The sequence below is a fragment of the Mastigoproctus giganteus genome, chromosome 6 (assembly GCF_048544385.1).
Source record: "Mastigoproctus giganteus isolate SK-2022 chromosome 6, ASM4854438v1, whole genome shotgun sequence".
Taxonomy (NCBI): Eukaryota; Metazoa; Arthropoda; class Arachnida; order Uropygi; family Thelyphonidae; genus Mastigoproctus; species Mastigoproctus giganteus.
In genome coordinates this window covers 153479951-153507191 of record NC_143580.1, presented here as the reverse complement: position 1 = coordinate 153507191, position 27241 = coordinate 153479951, and the positions used below count along the sequence as shown (strand labels likewise).

The window sequence follows — 27241 nt, the reverse complement described above, 5'->3', positions numbered from 1 at the left end:
TTATGAATTGGGGATACAATTGCACATCTCCAGTGTCCAAGGATGTTCTCATAATTATGGCTAAGGGTTTTCTTACTTCCTTTGCCGCCTCCTTTAATATAACTGGATAGATTCCATCCATCCCAGGTGCCTCTCTTATGTTTAACTTCAACAATTTCTCCTCCACTTTGCTCTCCTTTATTACGAAATCATTAAGCACCATGTTACAGTTTGATAAACTTCTGGCATTTTCCTCCATTAATAACTCCTCATCTGTGAATGTAGATGCAAAATACTCATTCAGATTATCAGCAATCAGAGGAGGATCATCAACAGTCAAACCATCGATATCAAGTGGACCAATCTGATTTATTCCCTTCCTTCTAGAGTTTATATAAGTAAAGAAGTCCTTGCTTCTTTTCTTACCATCCTTTGCCAAAGATTTCTCATAAACTCCCTTTGCTTGCCTAACCTCCTTTGTGACATGATTGCAGACGGACTAGCCTATATCTGCCATAGGATTCAGTGCCACCTGAAAATTTATATGCACCCCATACATTTGTCTTCTCTGCCACGATTCTCATTAGTTAATCTGACATCCATTTAGGCTTAAAACTTGAATAATATTTCTTAATTGATATGAAAAGCCTAGTAGCTTCCATGATTAGTTCCACGAATGTTTCTGACTTAAGAATTTTGTGTTGGTTTTTTTTTTTTTTTTTTTTTTTTTTTGGTAGTTGTTGGCGCATCGGCTTCTGTGGCCATAGTGCACCTCCCAAGGTTTTTGCAGTACTTTGATCCAAGCCCGAGGCGGGAATCGAACCCGCGACCTTTGGGTTGCCAGGCAGGCACTTTACCCACCTGGCTAGCCCGGTCGGCTTTTGTGTTGGTGACATCATCAGTTGGTACCATTGTACAGAATTTAAAAACTGTCTGAAATCACTGTAGCGATGTAAGTTCTCCATGGCATTTGCTTCCAGAAGGTGCCCATTTTGTTAATGTTAAAAACCTGCTGGGGAAGATAACCCTCCTGATCAACAAACTCTTGGAATTCAATTTTAAAGGTCTCAGCTGTTTTTTTTTTTTTTTTTTAAATCAGCACTGGATGCCTCCCCATGCCTTTCAACACTTTTGATATTCGCCCTTTGTTTGAAGCCTTTGAACCAGCCTCTGCTGGCTTTAAAGTCTTCAAAGTACACAAGACTACCACCGGTTGATGGAGCTTTAAGTTTCAGATCATCATAGATCGGAAACAATCATACAAGTCACGTTCTGTATGCCACACTTTGAACAATAAAAAGGACGCTGATTGGTTGAGAACAATCTTACGAGTGATGTTATGTGGGCCGCGCATCTGAAACATTTCGCCATTGTATCGTTACAGCTATATCAGAAAGCCATTGGTACCTGCAAATATCATTGGTTCCTGAGAATATCGGATGTTGATGTCATCATAAGTCGAATCCCCACTGTATACTGAAAGAAGTAAATTTTCAGCCAGAATTATGAGAATATTCCTGGATTCAGTGGAGATCCCTGTGGATTGGAATGTGCATTGGAGAAGAATGTCTTCCCTATTAATGGGGGGAGGGGGATCAAGGAAGAAGAGAGTAACTACAGACACATAAGCTTGATGTCTATTCAGGTAAAATAACAGTCAGTGATCACAAAAAAAGTAATAAAGAATCATTGTGACAGGAATGCAATAATACAGAATTGACTCATTGAGCGAAGATCTCGTCTGGAATAGGTGCAGAAAAGGGCAAGATTGATGAATGAAGATAAAGCATGCCTTTACTAAAAAGGGTTTCCGTTCTGCAAAAAGCAGCATCCAAAAGCTAAGCACTTGCAAGGAGATCTGATTGAGGTGTTTAAGGCCTTGTACGGTTTTGTAAGCTCAATGTTAATGGCATTCTTCCTCTTTCTGCAACTACACATAGAAACTCAAATCAAGGAAGGATGGCTGCAGGATGTGTGCAGGTTTGCCTTCAGCCAGCAGGTGGTTGATTGTTGGAACAAACTTCCATCTGTTGTTGTGGAAGTGCATAGTTTAAATAAATTTAAGGAAGAACTAGACGTTCTCTGAAGGGGATGGACTGGTGAGGTGGATAGTTTTTTTTTTTTTTTTTTTTTTGTGCTGATGCTCTATAAGTTTGCTTTCTGGCATCTTTTTCCACTACTGATACTAATAATTTGCTTACCTCCTTTTCTGGATAGAAGAATCCACCCCAGGCACCTTTTTTATTTTAAGCTTCAACAATCTTTCTTCCACATTCCTTGCCATTATAATAAAATCATTTAGATTTCTTCTAAATTTTGATGAATTTCTGGAATTGCTCTCCCTAAAGAACTCATGCTCAAATACAGATGCAAAATGAATTATTCAGTTTTTCAGCAATCTGAACAGGATTATCAACAGCTAAACCACCAACATCAAAGTAGACTAGGGTGATTCAACCCTTTCCTCCTTCTGCTGTTAATATAATTACACAAATCTTTGCTGCATTTTTTGGCATTCTTTTCCAGGGATTTATTGTATTCTAACTTAATCTCCTTTGTGACTGGGTTATAGTCTAGTAGTTATCTACCATAGCCTTGTTTATCATCTATTAATTTATATGCATCCCATGCATTTTACTTTTCTTCCATAAGCGTCGTCAATTCATATGATATGCATTTAAGTCTAAGCCTAGAACGGTTTCTTAGTTGGTACAAAAAAGCCTAGTAGCATCTACGATTACTTTCCTGCAAGCTTCTCATTTAGAATTTGCTGTTGGTAACATCTGATGTTGGTACCACTGTACAGAATTCAAAAAATGTCTGAAACAACTGTAATCACCCTCATGAGAGCAAAAAGCCTTTCCGTTTACCCTGGACAATGGTTATTTCTTTAAGGCAGTCAAAATCCTTGAGGTTGTCACAAACACTCTTTCAGGTATGTCAAGCTGGGCTTGCTACCTGGGAATCTAAGTGGATGTAACCGATATTCGAGCGAGACATAACTTAAGTGGACCTAATTTTGGCAAAGTCTGGTTGGTCTATCGCAGCCAAAACTTGTGCCATCAACAATGGTGCAAGCTTCCCACAGGAACTCCCTTGAATCCAGGGATACTTTCGTAATTATATGTAAAGATTTTCTTACCTCCTTTGATGCCTCTATTAATATAACTGGATAAATCCCATCCATCCTAGGTCTCTTTTACAATTAGCTTCAAGAATTTCTCCTTCAATTTCCTCCCAGGTATCACAAAATCATTCAGCCCTCTGCCACAATTTGACTCATTTCTGGGATCTGCATCTCTAAAAAATTCTTCATGTGTAAATGTTAATGCAAATACTTAGTTTGTCTGCAACCTGAACAGAATCACCAATGGTTAATCTATTCATATCTAGTGGACCAATGTGATTCAACTGCTTCCATCTACTGTTTACTTAAATAAAAAAAGGCTTTGCTGCTTGTCTTTTCATTCTTTGCCAGTGACTTCTTGTAATCTGCCTTATCTTGCCTAACATTCATTGTGACTTGATTTCAGACTAGTTTATATCTATGGTAGGAATCGGTATCAACTGATATCTTATATACATCCCATGCATTTATCTTCGCTGATACAAGTCTCATTAGTTCATCTAACAAACCCCGGGGGCTCACATCTGGTGAGTATGGGCTTGGCACACCCAGGGTCCTGAGCTGGATATCATCATTCTTCTCTTCCTTGGTGATTCCCTTCTACTTTTGACTCTCTCTCTCTCTCTCTCTCTCTCTCTCTCTCTCTCTCTCAGGGTAACTTGGGAATTTTTTTTTTTTCCTGGTGCAGCATAAGCCTCAGGCTTCCTTGCACCATATGGGTATTAATAATAATAATAATAATAATCCATTTAGGTCTATGCCTTAAACTGTATCTCTTAGTTGGTGTAAAAGGCCTAGTAGCTTTTATGATAACATCCCTGACTGCTTCCCATTTAGAATGTGCTTTTGGAAACTTCATCAGTTGGTCCCAATGCAATCACCTGCAGTGGGAATAAATGGTTCCCATTTATTTTGGGTAACTTCATTATCTGGTCCCATTGCACAGAATTTAAAAATTGTCTGAGACCCTGCAGTAACATTTACGAAAACAAAAGTCATTTCCCTTGCCTTTGATCAGAGATACCATTATTTCAGCTTTTCTTAAAAGACTGCAGTACAAAAAAAAACTATTTTTTTTTGTACTGCAGTCTTTTTTTTTTTTACAATTATTATTTCCAAAAAATTAGAAAAAACATTAATTCTTCTGAAAATATAAGAACTGAGTCAGTCAAAAAATACAGACCAGATTCTTTTGATACATTTTTCAGTGTGCATATATGTCCCAAGAAATGTATTTGCTTATTATATGTACAAATACTTCTAAAAAATTTAAAATAAATACATATTAGTTACAATCCTACACTCCAATTTTTTTTAATTTCAAATCTGGCACACTTCACAAGTGACATGTGATACCTACTTATCTTAATTCCCATCCATCAAACGAATATTGTGTTTACATTTCTGCATCTTTACTAAGTGAAAATAATCATAAAATCTTTCAAAAACATCTCCTGAGCACCGTTTTATTTATTTTTTTTATTCCTATTATTATTAGCCACATGGAGCAAGGAAGCTAGAGGCTTATGCTGCACCAGCCAAAAAAAATTCCCAAGTGTGAGAGAGAGAGAGAGAAATAGAAAGGAATCACCAAGAAAGAGAAGAATGATGATATCCAGCTCAGGACCCTGGGTTTGCCAAGCCCATGCTCACCAGATGTGAGCCCCTGGGGTTAAATGTGTGTGGTGATGTGACATTTTCCACTCAGAAATGCCAATTGACTCCACTTGTGAAGACAGCCTACTACCATTATTTTGGCTGTAAGGTATGGGATGAAGATAAACCCTGGGCACCTCATATTTGCTACAATGCATGTGCTGTAAATCACAGTGGATGGTGAATAACAAAAGACATTCAATGCCTTTTGCCATCCCAATGATTTGGGGGGAGCCTTCAAATCAAATCATGTAAATGACTGTTATTTCTGCATGGTGCCTCCTCTTCAGCATGGCATGTCAAAGTGGACTGTGGAATACCCCAAAATCCCGTCAGCTATCTGACCAGTGGCATATGAGGATGGTCTGCCTGTACCTCACCTTCTAGAAGAGTACACTTTGGAGTTTGATGAAGATGGGGACAGTGTGAGAAATTATGGTCAAACTGGGTCTTCAACATCACAGGATCCTGATTTTGGGATAGAACCTGAGTTGCCAAGTGAGCCACGCAGAATCACTCAAGGTGAACTATGTCATCTAATTCAAGACCTAGATCTATCGAATCAATACATTGTGATCACTGTCACCTAGTGGGTCTTCTATTTACAGATTCTTAATACATGGAGGGTCACTGCTGATAATCAGATCAAGAGTATTGCTTACTCTTCTTACCTCTCTAACAAAGTGTGTGAAAAAATTATCCAATAAATCCACAGAATCCTTACTACTGTGTGAGTGACCAACTCACAAGGTGTAGTCAATATCTGGAAAGTTAAAGTCTCATTATAAGACATTGAGTTACTGGCCCACTTTATATGTCTGTGATTTTGATTGATTGATTTGGTAGTTATTGGCGCATCGGCTTCTGTGGCCATATTGCACCTCCCAAGGTTTTTGCAGTACTTTGATCCAAGCCCGAGGCGGGAATCGAACCCGCGACCTTTGGGTTGCCGGGCAGGTACTTTACCCACTCGGCTAGCCCGGTCGGCCCTTATATGTCTGTACAGTTGTTCATTATACTCACTACAATCAATGGGCCTACAACACACTCCTATGCTCATTTTTGTTTTTGCAGTGTTCACATCACATCAAACTGACTCAACACTGCATTGGCCACCCATGTCCACTGGATGCACTGCCTTATATTTTATCTGCTTCTTAACTAAGAACCTAACCATCCTGCCTGCTTGCCATGTCTGTCCTTTCTGTACACATTGTATCCCCCAAATTCAAATTGTAGATAATTTATTCAAGCGTCGCCTCATCTCTAATATCTGTTCAATGCCTGCATTTGATGATTTGATCAGTACTTCAAATTTATTTAGTATGCTCCTAGCACTATTCTTAACCCTCAATAAATCTATTAATGATCCAGTTGCCACTTCCCAAAGCTATCCACCAGCTTGCGGGAGTGCAAATTAAAATATTTCTTATAAAAAACATTATGCAGTAAATCAGATGTAAACTGGAGTCACATGATAAAGCAAAAGCACCAGTGTTTACCTTGATTATTAGATTTAAATTCAAAACCAAATGCTGTTAATCGAGTTCATCGTGGGTTACACAATGATCCCCTTATGTCAAAGCTCTGTGAAAATTAAAAACTTATAAATTTCTTTAAAATTCCATAAAATAGTACACTAAATAGTTAAACATCTGTACTAAGATGTTCATCATACTGTATGTCAAAAGTCACATCAACTCCAGCAAACAGAACACGGCCGTCATGAACCAAGGTAATGTCACTTCCACCTCACAGCTGCTAGAATGATCTATTAAATACTAGTCTCATTATTAGTTCTATTGCAGCTATGTTCACTGAGCTCCACTTATGCTAATATACATGGTGCACACACACTGAGAGAGACCTAATATGTACTTTTTGTACAATAAAAATGTTTTTTTCTGTTATGTCTCCTCCCCACCCCACCCCAATCTGTCACCTCTTTGATCTAAACTAACAGAAAATCAAGTTTCTAGTGTATTACAATCAAAAAAGGAAATTTACTGTATATAATTAAATTTCTGTTTATATCCATACAAGATCAGAGAAGTTCTTTAAGGATAGAAACTTTTTTTACATGTACATGCGTGCGTGCATGCATGTAAAATGTATATATTTAATAGTAAAAATAAAGAAAGATAGAGAGAGAGATTACTGCAACCTTAAGTGGCTGCATACGCAATATCAAACATGTTGCATAATAAAAAGAAGCAATATATAAAAAAAAAAAAAAAAAAAAAAAGCCGAAAATGAGCAAAGAAACAAAATGATACAATAAACTCACCACAAAAGAAAAACAGATATAGGACAAACAAAGCAAGGAACAAAAAATATACGACTGTTATTCAATTTCAAATTGCATTTCAAACGTAATGAAAATTACTGTAATGGACAGAGATAGACATTCACTGAAATGCCAGCCCCCTGAAGCAATAAAATCACAGAATGGAGACCCTAACACAGTAATTCTAAAAACACGAAAGCTTAAGCACTCACCACTAGACCAGTCTGTCACAAAAAAAAGAAAGAATTATCCGTTTTTTTTTTTTTTTTTTTTTTGTTTTACATATTGCTTTATATATTATGTGATGTGTTGTTGGATATTACTGATGCAGCCACTTACGTTTGCGGTCATCTCTCTCTTTCTTTATTCATTTTTCTATTAAATATATTATTTTTACAGTTTTATTTCTAATGGGTGTAGTGAGCACTAGTTGCTTTGCAATGCTCACCCCCTATAATCTGTTTATTTTCTGTTATCAACTTCAATTTCTCTCTTTTTGGTGACAGTCTGGTCAAGTGGGAATGCTTAAGCTTTTGTGTTTTTTACAGTTATTGCATTAGGGCCTCCATGACGTGATTTTATTGCTTCGGCAGGCTGGCATTTTAGTGAATGTCTGTCTTTGCATCATGAGTGAATAACAAATATTAATAATTACATAGGGGAGATGCACATTCTGGTTTTATCATTTAAACAAATCAGCCAGACTACTCTGCATTTGAATAATTCTCTTACTAGGTAAATATTTTAAGATATAAAATTTTTAATATATAAATGAAATAAGAATACTGCATTAAAAATTCTGATTGAAAATTCACATCAAATTATTGAATTAGATTCTATTTAGTTTTAAAGGAAGCTATAAAATCAAATTGTAAATGATGGTAAGGCAGTTAATTACAAGTGTTGAAAAGAATACTTACTTTGACTTATTTTTCCCCTAAACTGTGTTGCCAAATTAACAAGAATTTTGACTCGAACCTTGGAAATATAAGTATGTCATTCAACTCTAAGAAATAATATACATACATACATACATACATAAAATCATTAGAACACAAGTCTCAACAATTCAAGATCTAGGCACCACCTACAAAATGTTATTTACCAGCTAGAAGGGGGGGGGGTCGTGCAGAACACTTCCCCTTCCTTTTCTTTCAGCAGTAAAGACAGAAAACATAATTCAGAGTACCCCTCTTTCCTGAAACTATTACAATACCTACATTAAAATAGCACCCCACTTCTTTATTAAACTGCTGCACTACACCAATGCATCCCAGTAATAGGAGCTGCATAAGTCAAGTAATATCTTACAAAAGAGTTTATTCTTGCCCATTCTTAAGAGAAGCATTAAATTAGCATAAAAAAAAAGTTGTTTTCAATCTCAAGCATACAATTTAGGTTCAATTCACTGCTTGATGCAAAGTTGCTAATTAAGGCTACCAATTATCTGATGATGCAAACCAAATATTTCCATAACTGGTCATAATGGTTGCTTCAAGTTTTTAATGAATAATGGTGTCACCTTATTGGATTTATTTGATTAATGGTGATATTTAATTTGGGTTGACTTGTAGATAATGTAACAGCAAACTGTAACAATAGTTTATTGTAATGACAGTGCCATCATATCCTAGTGATAACAGTTCTCTGTTTTCATGTCTTATATATGTGTAATGAGAATGTTAATGTATATACAATTGTATATGTATATATATATATATCTTCATGTAAGTATTGTATATATATATGTAATAATTGTGTGTACAAATAAATGGAAAAGTTTTTACTAGAGGGGCAATAGTTATTTTTCTCAAGCCCTCTTCCTTTAGTCAAGTTATGAGATGAAGTATCCCTGCCTTTGCCTTGATTCTTAGCATTAGATTCACATAATGCCAACTTCTCAAATCAGCCTATATTATGAACACTCAGCTTGTTAAGGTAAACAGCATAATGTTTTCATAAATGAACAGCCTTTGAATATTATTTATTTTTCGGCTAATTAAATATAAACAGATAAGTTCGTAGTGTCGGTGCTGTTTACAAAGTGAAAACTGAAATGCAGTTTTCCATATCAGTTAATGCTTCACTTAAGAAAAGTAAGAAAAAACTTTTTTGTGCTCCCTGTCACCAATTTTGCCCAAGAAGAGCAACAGACAATCCTATGACCCTCTAGCAAGATTGTAAAGTTCTCACTTCAGAATTTAAGCACATATCAATATATTAAGAATTTGCATTAATATGTAGTGACTCTCCATTCCGTTGACCTGATCAATAGACCAAGTTTATTGGTCTATTACTGTATCATGGAATCTTAAAAAAAGAAAATTTTATTTTTAATATATTTATAGTAGAAATAAATGAGAGCAAATAAGAAACAGAGATTAAGAATGCAATTTTATTAACTGCACATAAAAAACATAAAAGGTTGACAATCCAATGTTATATTCTGCCATGAATACACTCCTGCCAATGCCCTGTTCTAATTTCTTAATTATATCAAGTTTAGTCTGCGCAGGTAGAATAGTGGTATCGTCACCAGAGCAGCTGGAAAAGGCCAGGATTTGAATCTCATTAATGATGCAATGAATTTTTATGGGCTTTTTTTTTCACTCTGTGACTGAGTTAGTCGGTCTCAGGAGTAGTTAGCAAGATTTTTTCCAAAGAAAATGTAGTTTTTCCTCCAGCAAAACAGGCAAATCGACCAGAGAATACATGCAATTTAAAGATGCAGTACACATGGGTATATGAATTAACTTTCTAGGTGACCCTAATATAATAGTTTGGATTATATCAAATTTGCCATTAAGCTTTAATGTTGTTCTTCTTTTCTTCTCTGTATGAGGTTTATTAACTTTAGGAGCCATAGTGAGGGGGTTTTTAATTTAAAATACATGTAAAACAGTGGAATAATCAGTGATGTCAGTACAGAATTCACTTTCAAAACAGCGACCATAAACAAATACAATAATCACGTGACTTGCCATTTTCTTTTTTCGCCACTGCAAGACATCTGTGCTGTGTGCAAATATCCAATCTCAATGTCCCATTAGCTCAAATGTTCTATTATTTGTTGTGTCATTATTCCGACAGGCTACTGTATGTGATTCTATTTTTTCTTTCCAAGTAGAAATAATTTAAAATTATTTATATTAGCATCAATAATTTCTAATTGTTTTGAGCATTTAAACTGCATCATTTCCACTCACTGTTTCAGTTTATTCCATTTTTGTCTTCGTCTTCACTCTTCCATCAAAACATTTCACAAATCAACATCTTTGTTTATAATAATCAATTTCCATCTGAGATGAAACCACAGCATCCATTTTGATACAATGATTCTAAAGAACTAAATGTTTCATATCCATCATTTACCACCAAACATTGCTTCATGGTTGTTCTTCATTGTTTCATTATCCTGGTCTGAAAGAAAATGTTTAAATTCTGCACACCTGAAATAATTCACAATCATTTCATTCTAATGTTAGTAATGCAATGAATACATCAAGCAGAGCCATGTTGTCCTCCATTAATCAGTTGCAGCAGATATATTTAAAGATTTGTATACCTCCTTGATACAGTGGTTGCTGTTGTTGTTGTTATTATGTCTCCTTGTCGAACTCCTTTCTTGATTTTAAATTTCCTACTGTCTTTGTCTAGTCTAATAAAGGAGGTACCATTCTCATATATTTTCTTCAAAATCATAATATGTGGGGTATCTATGTCTTGTCTTTCCAGTACCCGAAACATTGCCTTATGCTGTATGGAGTCAAATGCCTTTTCATAATCCACAAATGCCAGTCATAATGGTGTTTTATATTCATTTGCTTTCTCCATTAGCTGTGATATTATGTGAAGGTGATCAATAGTTGAGAATCCTGTCCTAAAGCCAGCTTGCTCTTTCGGTTGATTCTCATCAAGTATTCTTTCTAATCTGTTAGTAATGACCCCTGTGAAAAACTTGTAGATGTGGGATAACAAGCTAATTGGTCTATAATTTCCAATTTCTGATTTACCTCCTTTCTTATGCAGCAAAACTATAATTGAATTATTCCACTGCTTAGGCATCAGACCTTTTCTAATGCACTTTGTGAAGAGCCTTGCCAGTTTTTGTGTTATGTCTCTTCCTCCCAATTTTAACAACTCTACAGTAACTTCATCTTCCCCCGGGGCTTTCTGATTCTTCATTTTCTTCAATGCATGTTCTACCTCATCAGGAAGAATATCGGGTATGTCGTATGTGTTGCTGCTTTGCAATCCATGTTCCCCACTGCTGGTATCATTCCCTCGCTCCTTGTATAATTCTCTATAGTAGTCTTCTGCTATTTGAATTATGCCTTCTCTGCTGTTTATAAGTACACCATTGCTATTCTTCAGTTTCAGTATCATTTGTCTTTCCGTATTACTGCTCATGGCTGCTGATTTAAATCCTTTGTTTTCCTTTAATGCTTGTTCTACTTTTCTTGTGTTAAATCTTCTTATGTCCTCTCTGAGTCTCTTTCTAATGGCTTTGCATAACTCAGTATACTCAATTTTCTCCTTGTCAGTGTTTTTCTTGTTCTTCATTTGTCGTCTTTGGTTCATCATAACAAGTGTTTCTTGACTAATTTTTTTCTTCTTTGGATTTCTTTTTCCCTATAGGTTTCTTGGGCTTTATCACTTTCAAAAAGTTGTAATATTCCTCGTCGATATCTCGGTCCTCAGCAGTCTGCAGGAGCTCAAACTTGTTCTTAAGCTCCAGTACATATTGCTTTTTCTCCTCTTCTGTTATCTCAAAGACCTTTGTATTATTTACTCGAGTCAGTTTTTTCCTTTCCTTTCCTACATCTATATCAAGTGTACATCTTACCATTCTGTGATCACTTCCAACATTTACCTTATTCAGGATGGTAACATCATTCACAATATATCTTCTGTTAGTGAGGATGAAGTCGATTTCATTAGTTGTTAATCCATTTGGACTCTTCCATGTCCACTTTCTGTTCACCCTCTTCTTGAAAAAAAGGTGTTCATTACTGACAATCCTTGAGATTCTGCAAATTCCACAAGTCTTTCGCCTCTTTCATTTCTTTCACCAATTCCAAAATTTCCTACAAGTCTTTCGCCTCTTTCAAAATTTCCTATAGTTCCCCTTTCTGCTCTGTTTTGTCTTTTTCCAACCTTAGCATTGAAGTCCCCCGTAATAATAGTGTAGTGGGTTTTCTGCTCATCTAGAAGACTCTCAATTTCGGTGTGCATTTCTTCAACCTCTTCATCATTATGGCTCAATGTTGGTGCATAAATCATTATAAACTTTAGCTTGTACCTCTTCGAAATGTTAAGTATTAGTCTTGACACCCTTGGTGATGTACTTTTGAATTCCAGAATGTTGTTTTTTAAATCTTTATGGACCAGAAACGCAACTCCACCTTCACTCCTTTCACTGTTTCCATTGGTGTACAGCCAGGAGAAGAAGCCGTGGAAGTGCTTGTGTTACAAGCACGTCTCACCAACCATCAGAAATTTTGAAAAATCAGTTTTTCCTAATTTTTTGAGCAAATTCTAGCAGAGCAAGTCATATATTGAAAGTATTCGCAAAAAAGGTCTTTTGCATCAGGAATGTCCATTGCAACAATTTCTCAAATACACTGATACTACTGTAATAATAATGACCAAAAACAAAATTTACTAACAGAACTAAAACATTATTTAATATAACTTTATATATACAATAAAATTACTTAAAAGTGATAAAACAATAAAATGATCTAAAAATATAAAGAGAAATTGTGGAGCTTTCCAAAGCATGATTTGTCCATTCAGCCAAAATCCATGTATGCAAGAAAACCACTGAATCCATCCTGAAGACATAGTAATTGCTGACAGTGCACATGGGTTTTGATTGGAAGTTTGTTGCTAAGTGAACAAACTTTGTTTGTTCACTTAGCAACAAACAAAGTGTTATGAAATACAATCAAGAATGGTTCATTCATTCAGCCATTAAACTGTAGTTTTTAGGTAGGGCATCTGCTGGCAATCATCCAGAAGAAGAGACACGTCCAGTGCCAAGCTGGGATAATGACAAGAGTCATATGTTTCCACTTCAGCAGCCATGCCATATACTTATGTAGAGTATATAATTTATGTTCCAACCAGAATTCTCTCTCTCTCTCCCCCCTCCCTCCCCCAAAACTCCAAAGAAAAATGCTACTTCCACAATAAAAAAAAAAACAATCTCACTGGTGTTTTTAAGTTTCATTTTGGTACCAGAATTATTCTTCAGAGGGCAGCAAATTATAAGGAGTAAATGCCTTGCAGGGAAAAATCTGTCATTTAAAAAAGTGAAAAATTAAGCAGAAAAAACAAATAATAGTAGACGAATAAAACAGAACAGAAATTTATATATAACCAATGGAAGGATCGGTGGTACTTGGAAAAAATTACTAATTAAGCGGCACAAATTCAATCAAATGACGATACAACTTCCATCTAGTGTGGAAGTGGGTATATTAATTTTAAATAAATTTAGGTAAGCACTATACAGATTGTTAGAGGAATACGTACTAATGAAGAGCATACAACTTTTTTTTTTGGCTGATGCTGTATATTCTTATATCCATGCATCATTTGCAAATACTAAGAGCAAGAAAGGTAAACCAAAATATTCTTCCTAAACCTGCACCTTCATTACATTTAGTAATTCTTCTTCTTCCATACTATAAAAAAATTCGCTCGTGAATTTTTTTTACTATTTAAAAGTGGCATTTCCATGAAGTCAATATAGCAGAGCATGTTATCCAGAATAATTTATGACAGACCTCTTCCGGATAGCCAAATTTTCTGGATAATCGAACTGCATAATTTTTCAGATAACTTTTTCTGGTAAGATTAAATAAATTTAATATATCTTACCTTACGATTAAATTAAATAAGATTAATTAAATAAAAATAAAAAATTAAAAAAAACCAATCTCGGAAAACAGAAACATCCAACCAGGCATTTTTATACAAAACAGGAAAATTAGAAAGATTTTTAAATGCTCCTAGTTTTATTGACTTACCAATAATGAGCACAGACAATCAGTGCATCCCAGTGACATTTGCACATGTAGCAACTGTAACTTCCTCTTTTCTCATCTTAAAACCTGGTGCAGGCATTTCTCTTTTAGTGGCTAGGGTTTTTCTCGGTAATGTTTTCCATGATAAGCACGTCTCATTAACATTACAAATGTTTCTTTGTCTTAATTTGCTATAACTGAAGCAAACTTACTTTTAAAGGACACCACTGCCAATTCGTCTGCAGAAAGTTTCTCGCCTTGAATATCCAGTTCACGTGTGCCATGTCTCGGTTTAAAGTTTTTCAGTCAACCGGTGCTTGCCTTAAATGCTTCATTATCTCTTAATTTTGGATTAAAATCCAATGCTTTTTCACACAACATTGGTCCAACCCTAAACTTTGTTTTGAAGAAACCACAAATAAAGTGCACTCTCTAATGTGGCATTTTCAGGTTTTGACATCTTTTTCCTGCAACATCCTCCTTCACTATCTGTAATCGACACAAATTCTGTTATAGCATTGAAATTTTCCTTGATGTTGAAATTGTTGAAGTCCCCACATTAAACTCTTTGAAGAGATTACCCAAATTTTCATCTTTTCTAATTCTATTTAATAATTTCCGTTTTTTGTTGCAATGTTAAAACTATGCATTTTCTTTTTGTTCACATTTTACCGTAAAAAACTGAGAAAAATAATAAATCGCACAGTTTTGGGCCAATATTATCTGGAGCTAAACTAATCTGAAATTCACTCATGCTTTTTGAGAAAACCCAGTTGTTTCTGTGATATTTTTCTACAGCACATTTCTGATTGTCACATAGATAGAGGTCACAACCATAAAACAATAAAAACAATTTGGAGTTTACAGTTTATTGGGCTTTTTGTTTGTACAATATGTTATACACGGTAGTAAACTCGATCTTTCGCTTATTAAAATCAAAATTAAATTTGCAAATGTAATCACTATAACTGGAGCTTACTGTACTACCATTAATTAATTGATAAAAAAAAAGAGAGCCTTTCAAATTATTCCGGATAACCGATGTTCTACTGTACTTATTTCTACTAAAAGGAAGAATCCTTAATTTTTCAAAAGTAATATATAGTGATTGCATGAAAGACTTCTTCAACCTTTCTAGTTGATTATTTTAAAGGCACCAGGACTGGAGGGACAATCAGAATGAGAAGTCCACCTAGATTTTTTGCTGACTGTCGAAGTGTCTATACAACATCATTAGAAGCAATTGCAAGAACTAATAATGCAGTCAAAGGATGGCATAGACCTTTTTAAACTCATTAACCAGTTTTGACCAAACAAATATAAAATATTTGTTTGGTCAAAAGGAAATTAAAACAGAACAGCTTGTTCCTGGAGCCAAATTGTGCATTTCCAGAAACTCTTACTGATATTCAGATGCAGGAATTGCAAATATATTGGAGAAGTGTGGTGAAAATATATACTCTGTGTGAACTAAACACAGAGTGTGTATATATATATATATATATATATATATGCGCCTCCGTAGCCAGGTGGGAAGGAGCAGCAGCAGTGCATAGCACACGCTTCTTGATTAGACCGGGGTTCGAGCCCGTCACCACCAAATAAGGAGAATGCGGAAAGGTCAGGGAATGACCAGTGCATATCCCAGAGCAATATGGCCTTAGTTGCTAATGCCCCTAAAAACCAAATAACAAACATAACAAACAGAGTATATATGTGGAACTGCACTTAGTTTCAGAGAGGAAACTGAAAAAGTTAAGGAAAATTTTCATCAAAAAATAAAAAGCTGGGAACAGATGAACTCTCCTTTTTTTGCAATGTTTATTGTGTAATATCAATAAGCCTCCATGCCAGCTTACTATACACAATACAATGCTGTCTGCCATTCATATGAAGAGGTCAAGGTTTGAGTCCTGTCAGAAACTACAGAAATTACAAAAAAAAAATTGAGAAAAAATTAAATATTTATTTTAAAAATTAGTAAAAAATTGAGACAGAAGGAATAGGGTTCCTCTATGAGTTATTCAATGCCGACAACATGAAAATCTATAACTGCACACTTACAGACATATACACAGTATGCATGTGGGCAAGAAGCAATAGTGCCATTAAATTTTTGCAAAAAGGCCTTTAGTTTCGGGTTCCATCATTGAATAAAATATATTGCCACAACCGAAAATACAGAAATTAATATATTTATTTTAAATAAGTTAAGATACAAAAATATAAACAAACAGGAGCTCCTGGGGCAATGTGCCCTTTCTTCAGCTGGACGTTATATAAACAAATGTTACATATGGAATATCAATATAAGACTGGGCGTGATTAAGTGTTAGACAGAGTAAGGCACGTGCATGAGGTTGATGAACGTTATATGGAAAGGAACAATGAATGAGTCACTGGGTAGAATCAGACACATTGGTGCTGAGAATGTAAGGTACATAAGCGAGACATATGCCAGTGCTTGTCATATTGTAAAACAGCTGCCTCCATAATTGGGTGCATGCGAACATCCCTGTTATGGTTGAAGCACTACTACATTTGGCTATGTGTAGCGCTTCACAAGTCACAACCATTGGTGGTAGTTAATTGGGTGATCAACAATCTCGACATCACGTCGGGGATCGAGGTCGTGTTGTCCAGACAAATAGTGTTCGGCAACAGTGGAGTGTCCGGATTCATGGACCGAAGGGCCCTTTCGTGTTCCGGAACTCGATCTTGTAGCTGTTGTTGTTGTGGGGGTTTGATGGCACATAAGCTGCTTTAGCTATAATGCATCTCTTCATTTATTGTAGGAATAGATGAGAAATTCTCGTAACAACAGAAAAGGGTGAGATCAGAATTGATTAAAAATTCCAATTTTCTTCAGAAAGTTGAATAATTCAGAAAAATTTGCGTTGTCACTGATAAGATTCTCTAGATTTATTGGTTTCCGAAGGTTAACCAATGATAGCAAGGTTGTATTTCTGTCTTCTTTTTAGTATGGGCATTCACTGAGAACGTAGTAGTAGTGGCATGTGATGCAAGAAAGCAAGTGTATGTGCTTATGCAGCATCAGCCAAAAAAAAAATCACACCATTCCCTCCAAATGCCTGTCCAGTTCCTCCTTAAATTTATTCAACCTATCAACTTCCACAACGACAGATGGAAGTTTGTTCCAGCAATTAACCACCCGCTGGCTAAAGGCAAATTTCCGCACATCTATTCTTCATCTGTCCTTATTTAATTTGAATTTATGCCCCCTTAGGCTCGTAATCTGAACAAGCGGAAGGATCCCATCAGAATTCAGCATGCTTAACCCATTCAAGGCCTTATACACCTCAATCAGATCACCGCGCAGGTGCCTAGTCTCCAGCCACTGCAATTTGCAGAACTTAAGCCTCTCTTGGTAAGAGGATCCCTTCATTCCCCTCACCAATCTTGTTGCCTTTCTCTGTACATGCTCAAGCAAATCTACATCCTTCCTAAAATGAGGCCTCCAGACCTGTACGCAGTACTCAAGGCGTGGCCAGACTATTGCCTTATACACAGGGACAATCATCTCCTTTTCCCTGCTAGCAAAATTCCTATATATCATTGACAAAACCCCATGACCTGCCCTGGCCACCTGTCTGCATTGCTCAGAAAACTTCATATCTGACTGCACAATTACTCCCATATATTTTTCATTTTCTACCACCTTAAGTGTAGTACCACACAGTTGGTACGTTTCTCTGGGGTTACTTCTACCCATATGCAGTACTTTGCATTTGTCAAGGTTAAACTTCAGTTTCCACTTCTTAGCCCATCTGCCCAAATTATCTAGATCCTGTTGCAGTAGCACACTGCCATTGCTGTCATTAACAATGTGTTTAACACATTAATTAAATGTGTTTAACAGTCAGATTTATATAACAATTGGTTGTTATCATCTCCTACGCCAAATTTTCAGATCCTGTTTAAACTGCAAGAGTTTATTATTAGTTTGAGAATGCCAAAGTGCTGTCCATTCTGATAGGCATGCAGCATGAATGATTTGTGGATAGTGTGATGCTGGAACAGGGATACTAGTTAGATCTAAGGTAGTTAGATTTTTTGCGGCTTTATCAGTCAGTTCATTAACAGAAATTCCAGAATCCAGCAGAAGGTGACTAGTTGGTGGTGTTCTTCAATCTGCAGTAATAATCTTCTAATTTCATTTAGAACAGGGTGAACTTTATCTGAGGAGTCACATAATGCCATAATTGAGCTGAGGGAATCAGTGTAAATAACAAATTTAATGAGCAGTCAGAACAGAGATTTTCTAAGGCTAGTTTAATTGCATATAATTCTTCTGAGAAGATACTGAATTCAGGTGGAAGGGATGCTGAAATAGTGGTTTTTAGGGAAAGTAATGCTGCTCCACCATTTGAGTTGGATTTAGAGCCATCTGTATAAATTGGAGAAAAATCGATACTGCTGTGAGTGTGAACTGTATGAAGCTGTTTCGCATTTAATGCTTGTAAAATATTTTTTCCCCATTGGCAGAGGCAAGTGTCACAGGTCGGTAGAGGAGGCGTCTATGGTGGTTGAGCACATGTTACTACCTGTTGTACAGAATGAATTGAAACATTCCAAACCTGCATCAGTTCAAGAAGGCGAAGGCCAGTTGGTTTTACTATGCTAGGTTTATTTCTGTAGAGGTTTTCTAATGGTGGTTTGGATGCGAGGCACAACTTTGTATTTTGACAGCATACTTCAGTAGCAGTGTTTTCCTATGTAAAGTTAGCGGGGATCATGAGTGTCAATGTAGGTGCTGGCAATGTTCTGAAAGCCTCAAGTGAAATCCTCAAGGCACTGCACTGAACTGGATCAAGCCAGTGCAAAGCACTTGCTCTGGCAGAATCATAGACAGGAGCAACAATAATTGAGACAGGATCTGATTAATGCCCTGTATAACTGAAGCAGGGAGGTGCGATCTGCACCCCATGTTAGGGCAGATAAAGTTCTGAGCATATTTAACTTTTTTAAACAGGAAGTATGTACATTTTTAATGTGGTCTAAGAAATTTAATTGTTGCAAAACAGGTCCAGGATTCTTTTTTCGTTTGTCTTTGTATGAAACGTGCTTTTGCCCTTTTGCCATCTTAGAAATCTGATGTTAGTAGTGACTGGGATGGAGACACTGGAAATTTGAAGTTCAGGATCCAGATGAAGTTTGCATTGTCTACAAAAATGGATAGCAACTGTTTTCTGTTGTGAGAGTCGATAGCCATTAAGGCTGGCCCATTGTTGTATTTTATTAAGTGATATCTAAAGCTGTCGTTCAATAGATCATGTTTTGGGAATGACAGGAGATGGAAAGGTCATCCGCAGAGAGGTACGACTCAACCGTGTTTGGAAGCTGCTTAGTGATGGAATCGATTCGAATCGATGGAAAAAAGAGCAAAAAGGGTGGCACTCAGTACTGATCCCTATGGAACACCTTCTTGCTGAATGAAAGTTGCAGAGAGAGCTGTTAGTATCTTACTTGAAATGATCTAGTGTGTAGAAAGTTCTGAACAAATATGGGAAGGTCGCCACGAAGACCGAGACAATAAAGATCACAAAGTATGCCATACGGCCATGTAGTATGAAAAGCATTCTCTATATCTATTAAAACCATTACTAGATGTTCGTGTTTAACAAAGGCATTGCGAATGGCAAATTCAGCCTTGATCATGAGATTCAAGCATGACCTATTTTGTCGAAAGCCACGTTTGACTTTGGCTCAATTTTTTAACAGATTTTGCTGAGGCAGCTTGACAGAGATATTGGTCTATAGCTATGGGGGTTGGATGGATCTTTTTCAGGTTTCAGGAATGCCAAAACAATAGTAATGCCAAGAAGCTGGATAAACATTTTCTAAAAAAATGCAGTTGTAAAAGACCAGGAAGAGCCGCAAAGCTTTATCATCAGGATGTTGCAGCATGACATAACAGATCCCATCTAGTCCAGCAGCACCATTGTGAGTTGTTTTAATGGCATGCAAAAGTTCAAAATATTGCAGAGGTTTGGTATAGGGTAGAATGAGGGCAGTTTGGAAGTTAATAGAATGCTGTTCTCTACTGTTTTTAATTCACTGGAAAGAAGTAGTATAAGCTGATGTCGCTGAGATTTCAACAAAAGTATTGCCCAAAGCATTAGCTATATCCGAGGGACTAGATAAATCTCACCCATTCTGAGAGTGGGCTAGAGACGGTATTGTTGGAAACTTACCAGAAAGCTGTCTAATTTTTTTCCAAATTATTTTGCTGTCAGTGTTTCTGTTAATTGTTAATGCAAAACAGGTCCAGGATTCTTTTTTGGCTTGTCTTTGTATGAAACGTGCTTTTGCCCTTAATTTCTTATAATTTATCAGATTGGCTGTGGTTGGATATTGCCGAAACTGAGGCAATATCCAAGGTGGAATGAGGAATGCTTTTGTGCATTCCTCATTCCATCAATAATTATAATACTTTTGGCCCAGGGGATTCGATAATGGTATTGTATCTTTGGCCACCTTTAGTAGATGCAACGTGATGTAATGTCACATCATCAATAGGCTGGAGACAGATTTTTTTTCTCATCAAAAGAGATTGATGACTGAAATTTTGTCCAGTATGCTCGGGAAAATTTCCATTTCCTGCAGGGTTCAGTTAGAGGAACTAAGGAAATTCCGAAATGTGCTATCAATACCTTGCATACTATTGGGAAGTGATCACTACCCATAGGGTCATTTATAACATACCATTCTATGGTCAGGACCAGTACTGGAGAACAAATGGGGATCTCTATTGCTGAAGTATGTTCAGTTGGGAGCCGAATGTGAGCATGCATGCCAGTATTCAGTATGGCAAGGTTTAGTGCCTCTAAAAGGCTCTCAATGAGTCGACCCTGTCTATCTAATTTAGTAGCACCCCCATCCCCATAAGGGGTGGTGCCCATTGAAGTCTCCTAATATACAGAGGTGGAGGTATCGGTATGAAGTGGTCTTCAAGTACTTTTAAACATTAAGTATGGTCAAGTATATTGAGACTAGTATTATTGCAATAGGGAGAGATATATGAACAGCAACAGCTTCTATTTCAGTTTGAAGTAGGATATGCTTAGTTGGGATCTTTGAATTTATTAGGATTGCTACACCACCATGGGCAGCATTTGCTGTATTATGATCTCTTCGATAAAGGCAACAGTTCTTTATCGAAGGAGAAATTTGCAAGGTTAGGTAAGTTTCTGAAGACAAAGAGCAACTGAAGAATACCAATTAATTAGATCATGGATATCATCTGTGTCATAACGAAAACTTCTGCAGTTCCATTGCAAAATACAAGGCATTATTTGTGTTTAATTGATAGCTGTATCTGACTGATTTTTGAAGGTGACTGGTTTATGACGTTCCAATTTTGGTTTATCTTTTTTGGAGAAAACTGGTCAACCAGTGTCCATTTCTTCTTCAGCGTAGATTTCTAAAATGGAATCTTCATGTATAGAAGTGCCATCTGTATCCATGGTTGTGTCCTGGGTATTTTTCATTGAAATTGAATTCGTAATATCGGATGTAATTAGCATTAGTAGCATTAGCAGTCATTGGAGGAGGAGATACCACTGGTATTGTCAGAGGAGTATTATTTACCTGGTCTGAGAGTTCAGGTTGTTGTTTACGTACACTTGGTTGTTGCTCAGAGAGGACAGTTCTAGCCCAATCAGAAATTGATTTATTAGTAGGAACTGTGACATCTGTTTGATATTTTTTTAGTACATTAGCATAAGTAATATTTTTGTTTGTTAATAGTAGGTGCAACTAGTTTTCTTGCTTCTTGGTAGCTGACTTTATTCTCGACCTTATATTTTACATTTTTTTTTTTTTTTTCAGTTTTCCACTTTTCATAAGTTTTGGAATATGCAAGGTGGTCACGTTTGCAGTTAGGGCACATCATTTTTGTAGTTGAACAGTCACTTTGATTGTGATCCGAGGACACACAACTGGAACAGACAGAAACTCCTCTACATATTGTTTGAGAGTGGCCATACTTTTGGCATTTATAACATCTTAAAGGGTTGAGAATATATGGGCGAATGCGGCAAAGTAAATAACCTGCTTTTACAGAGGCGGGTAAGTTAGGGGTATTGAAGGCAAGAATAATATTTCTGGTAGGCATAAGTTGATTGTTTTTTGCAGTCATTATACGTTTTACTTCAATTACATTTTGTCCCTGCAGCTCTTGGGTTATTTCTTCCTCTGTGACATTTAATAGATCCAACTGGATATGACACCCTTAGATAAATTTAGGGTTGCGTGAGCAGATATTTTTATAGCAATGCCAGCAAAGTTTGTAAGCTGTAAAAGTTTCTCCAAATGTCTGTGATTAGTAGTTTCCACTAATAGGTCTTCTGATTGCAGTCTCTTAACAGTCTTAGGGGATCCTGCAATACCTTCCAGATGTTTTAGAATCACAAAGGGAGAGAGAGAGTTTGCTCACTAGTCAGCCAGTGAAAAATTAGAAACAATGGACAGGGTTGTTCCATCCAATCAGTCTTCTGTCTCTTTGTATTATTATTTCCCAAGACGTTTGTTGTTTGTTATTTGGTTTTTAGGAGCATTAGCAACTAAGGCCATATTGCTCCGGGATATGCGGTGGTCATTCCCTGACCTTTCCGCATCTTCCGTATTTGGTGGTGACGGGCTCGAACCCCGGTCTAATCCAGAAGCGTGTGCTACGCACTGCTGCTCCTGCCCACCTGGCTACGGAGGCGCCTACCCCAAGACATGATTGGAGTCATGGTCAACATAGGTTTCTGCTCTTGAGCTCAAAGGCTCTAAGGGTGGATAAATATTTTTATCTATGATGGCTCCTTTTGGCCCTGGGGGTTTGTCTTTACCACCCAGGTTACCAGCCTTGCCACGGGGAGGCAGGAGCAGCATCACAAGGTGACCAAGATATGAAAAAGAAACAGAATGGTGTCTTTCCTTTCTGGGCCTTTGCCTACTTCCTGTAGTGTCAAAGAGCTAATCCTAGTAGAAAATGAAAAAAATGGTAATCAGAACAAAAAAGAATCTCTATATGGCAAAATCTCTATGAAAAGATCACTTTATTGAATGCACTATAATCACTGGGCCACAGAACACTTGGCACCCGGGACCCGATCTTGTAACCTTCTAGCAGTTTCACCTATGTAACATCTACAGCAATCAGGGCATGTAATATGGTATACAGAACCGCTACATAAGAGGGAGGGGATTAGTGTTTTCACCTTAGAGATAAACGATTGTAATTTCCTATTGGGAAGTTGTAAGCACTTTATACGATAGGCACGTAGGATTCTGGAAAGGCATTCCGAAACACCCAGGTAATAAGGGTGTAGGCAGTTGAGATTACTTCACTGTTACAGGGTGGATTAGGTCATGCAACAAGCTCACGAGCTTGTAAGTCACACTTGTCTAGAATATTAGCAGGATAGCCGCAACCTGAAAGGTCAAACAACACCCTCGACTTTCTGGATGTTTAATGCAACACGTGAACTCGCGGTTAAGAATTCAGTTTATAGAAAACCCACGTGTACAGGCCAGTTTACAAACTACGGGTCTTCACATGCTCCCAGCCATTTACTTAGTGCCGCAAGTGCCTTACTTGCCCGTGCTTGGACTCACTCCAGCTCTACAGATGAAAGGTGGTTGGAAATTTCAAAGATAAGAGCTGACCTCTTTATAAATACCTTAAAAAATCGCCCTGCGGCTTATAAGCTGAAAGTGGCAATACAGCACATGCACAAAATCAAGAGTTAACGTATAGTAGTTAACGGATAATTAACTACAAAACGTTAGTACACTTTTCAGTAATGACCATGCTGTTGTTGGAGTAACAAGTGAATTCCAGTTATACATTTAAGCCATAATCAATGGCAGGCATATCAAGAAGGCAAAATTATGCCATTGGATTTAAACTAAAAGTAGTACAATATGTCAAAGAACACAGGAACAGAACAGCAGATCAAAATTTTGGACAATTGCCTACTGATGTGATTCATTAATGGAGGAAGCAGAAAGTTTTATTACAAGAAGCTGATAAAACAAAGCACAACCTTCATAAAATTCCACTTAAATGGCCAAACTTGGAAGAAAATTTGTGTAGTTGGATATGGAACTTAGAGACATAGATACTGCATGGAAACAAGCAGCTGATATTGGGATACACGACTTTAAAGGAACTGAGTCTTGGTGTTATTGCATCATGAAAAGAAATGGGTTAAGTTTATGCTCAAGAACTAGAATAGCCCAGAGAATGCCTGCTGAGTAGGAAAAGAAAATATTAGATTTCCATAAATTTGTCCTTAATGCTAGAAAATGAAGCAACTACAAACTTGGCCAAATCAGGAATATGAATGAAATTCCGTTGATTTTTGAAGTGCCATCCAATAAAACCGTAAATCTGAAAGGGCAAAAATTTATAACTATTAAAACCACAGGACAAGAAAAGACACACTATAGCACAGTTTTAACTTGTTGTGCTGATGGGACCAAACTTCTGGTAATATTAATTTTTAAAAGAAAAACTTTACCGAAAGATAAACTGCCAAATGGAATTCATGTACTTGTACAACCGAAGGAATGGATGGATGAAGAAAGTATCAAGGATTGGTTTGTAAAAGTTTGGTCCAAGCATCCTGGTGGACTACTGCATAAAAATACACTACTAGTATGGGATCACTTTAGAGCACATAAGATTGAAAACAACCGGCTGAAACAATGAACGCTGAATTTGCGGTAATTCCATGTGGCTTAATTTCCCAGTTACAACCGTTAGACATCAGCATCAAAAGGCCATTCAAGAATAATATGTAGGAGCAATGGAATAAATGGATAATAGAGGGGAACCATGATATGGCACCTACGGGAAGGATGAAACTTCCATCAATACAAGTGTGTGAATAGGTGCTGAAGTCATGGCATGATGTTAAGACTGAAATTGTGATCAAGTCCTTTAAAAATGTGGTATAAGTAATGTAATGAATGGCACTGAAGATCATTTAATGTATGAGAGTGAAAATTATAAGAGAGTGAAGAGGATGATGATAATGATGATGTTGAGGATAATGATGATGTTGAGGATAATGATAATGATGATGTTGAGGATAATGATGATCAAGTCTGTAATGAATCTGAAGTTGAATAATACTAATATAATAAAGAATAATAATCCTATACCTTTCTTTACTGGCTTTTATTTCTATTGTATTTTAATTTTCCATTGTACTAACCATAAATTTTTTCAATTTTTTTTTTTCTTAAATTTACCGTTCCAAAATTAGAGTGCATCTTCTATGCATCTTATAAGCCAGCAAATACGGTGTATGTGTGTGTGTGTGTGTGTGTGTGTGTGTGTGTGTGTGTGTGTGTGTGTGTGTGTGTGTGAACAAAAGTTATCTCACACACACACAATAATTAACAATCAACAATGGGGCACAGACACCATTTCACCGTGCACTAGTTAAAAGAGGTTGAAAACAATATCTTGTGGTGAGGATTAAAATTTATCTGTAAGTATACATTTTTGTAGAGCTATTTGCATTAAGCAGTTGTACTTTTTCACAGTAGAAATTTGTGCTTACCGTGGTGAGTGCTAGTACTCGTTATTAGTTTATTCCTGTTCTTAATTTACTTTAAGCTAATTTATAAACTTAGTTACTACTGGAGCCTGTATACAACATAAAAGTTACTGCATTTCCTTTACAAACCTAACTTATTTGCGAGTAAATCATTTCCTACACATGGCATAATAATGTATAATTTTTATAATTCAGTCATAATATAAAGTTTTATTCTCCAAGAATTCTAGTTATCAAGTTGACAATAATAATAACTTAGAAACTTCTTTTATGATATCTCACCTCAAGAGGGGAATTACTAAATTATTACTATAATTCAGTCATTAAAGAAAACATCATAATTATGAAATAGTGTGTGATTATTGTGTAGCATAATTAACAAGCAAACAATATGCCAATCCTAGTATATTATTTCCATGGTTTCTTCACATCTGTTTAAAAAATATATATATTAAATTAACTATAATTTTAATATGATAATAAATGTTGTCTAAACACCGATAACTGCAGTAAAAATTTTACTGCAATTACCACTTTTTTTCAGAGATAAAACTTACTTGTGATGCACCTCCTAATATGGCACATTCTGAAAAATACAGGGGGAAAAAAATCTGAAATTCATTAAGATTCAAAAACATTCACAACTGGTACATATTTTAATGATAAACAAAGAACAAAAAAAAAAAAAAAAACTAACTATATATACAATCAAATCTGTCTTTTTTCACTTTTTTTTTTTTTTTTTTTTGTGAATAACTTAAAAGTTCCTTCAAACTCAAGCAATTATTCATACCAGTAAACAAACTTATTCTGTAACAAAAGTCACTATTATAATCTGTGCTGTTTAATATATGTAAAAAATGATTAGGATAAATGTAATACTGATATTAAATGGCATGCATACTACAAAATTAACTAATGGGTGATGCTATATATGATACTAAAGTACTATTCTTAAAAGATCATGAAGTAAAACCAGCTATCTGGTACTCAACCAACTGAACAGCTCAAGCAACATACATTTCAAAAAGTAAAATATTTTTAAAAAATATTACAACTGAAACAACTATCCCCAGTAGCAAACAAGCTGTGAATTAAATTATACAATACAAATGCATTAAATAAAAAGAATAGTTTAACAAGGTTTTAACAATTTTTTACATTAAAAAATTATCTTCAAGAAATTTTGTTATAAAGTTGACAAAAACAAAGAAATTTACTGTTTATATATATTAGCTTTAGCATTAGCAAACAATGCAAGAAAGCAAGCTTATACAGCATCAGCCAAAAAAAATTCCACAATGGCAGATGGAATTTTTTTCCAGCAATCAACCACCTGCTGCTAAAGACAAATTTCCACACATCTATTCTACAATTGTCTTTCTTCAATTTGAATTTATGCCCCTCAGGTGTAGAATATGAGCAAAAGGAAGATTAGATTAGATTGCAAATAACTAAGGCTATTAGCCAATTATTGATAGGATGTATTGAGTGGTGTTAGGCCTCATCAACATACCATTCAGTGTATCCTTTTATCAATAATTTGTTTCATCATCATTTTATTATTATATTATTT

General features: G+C 36.0%; 1 protein-coding gene across 1 annotated transcript in view; it reads right to left on the bottom strand.

The window, feature by feature from the left end:
* Positions 1 to 27241, bottom strand: part of Sym (symplekin scaffold protein) — a 662620-nt gene that overhangs the window by 256804 nt on the left and 378575 nt on the right. The window contains exons 17-18 of the mRNA XM_090376545.1: positions 26223 to 26251; positions 7970 to 8027 (exon numbers count right to left, since the gene is read on the bottom strand). Of these exons, the coding sequence (XP_090232671.1) occupies positions 7970 to 8027; positions 26223 to 26251 (87 nt within the window). The remainder of the gene's footprint in view (positions 1 to 7969; positions 8028 to 26222; positions 26252 to 27241) is intronic.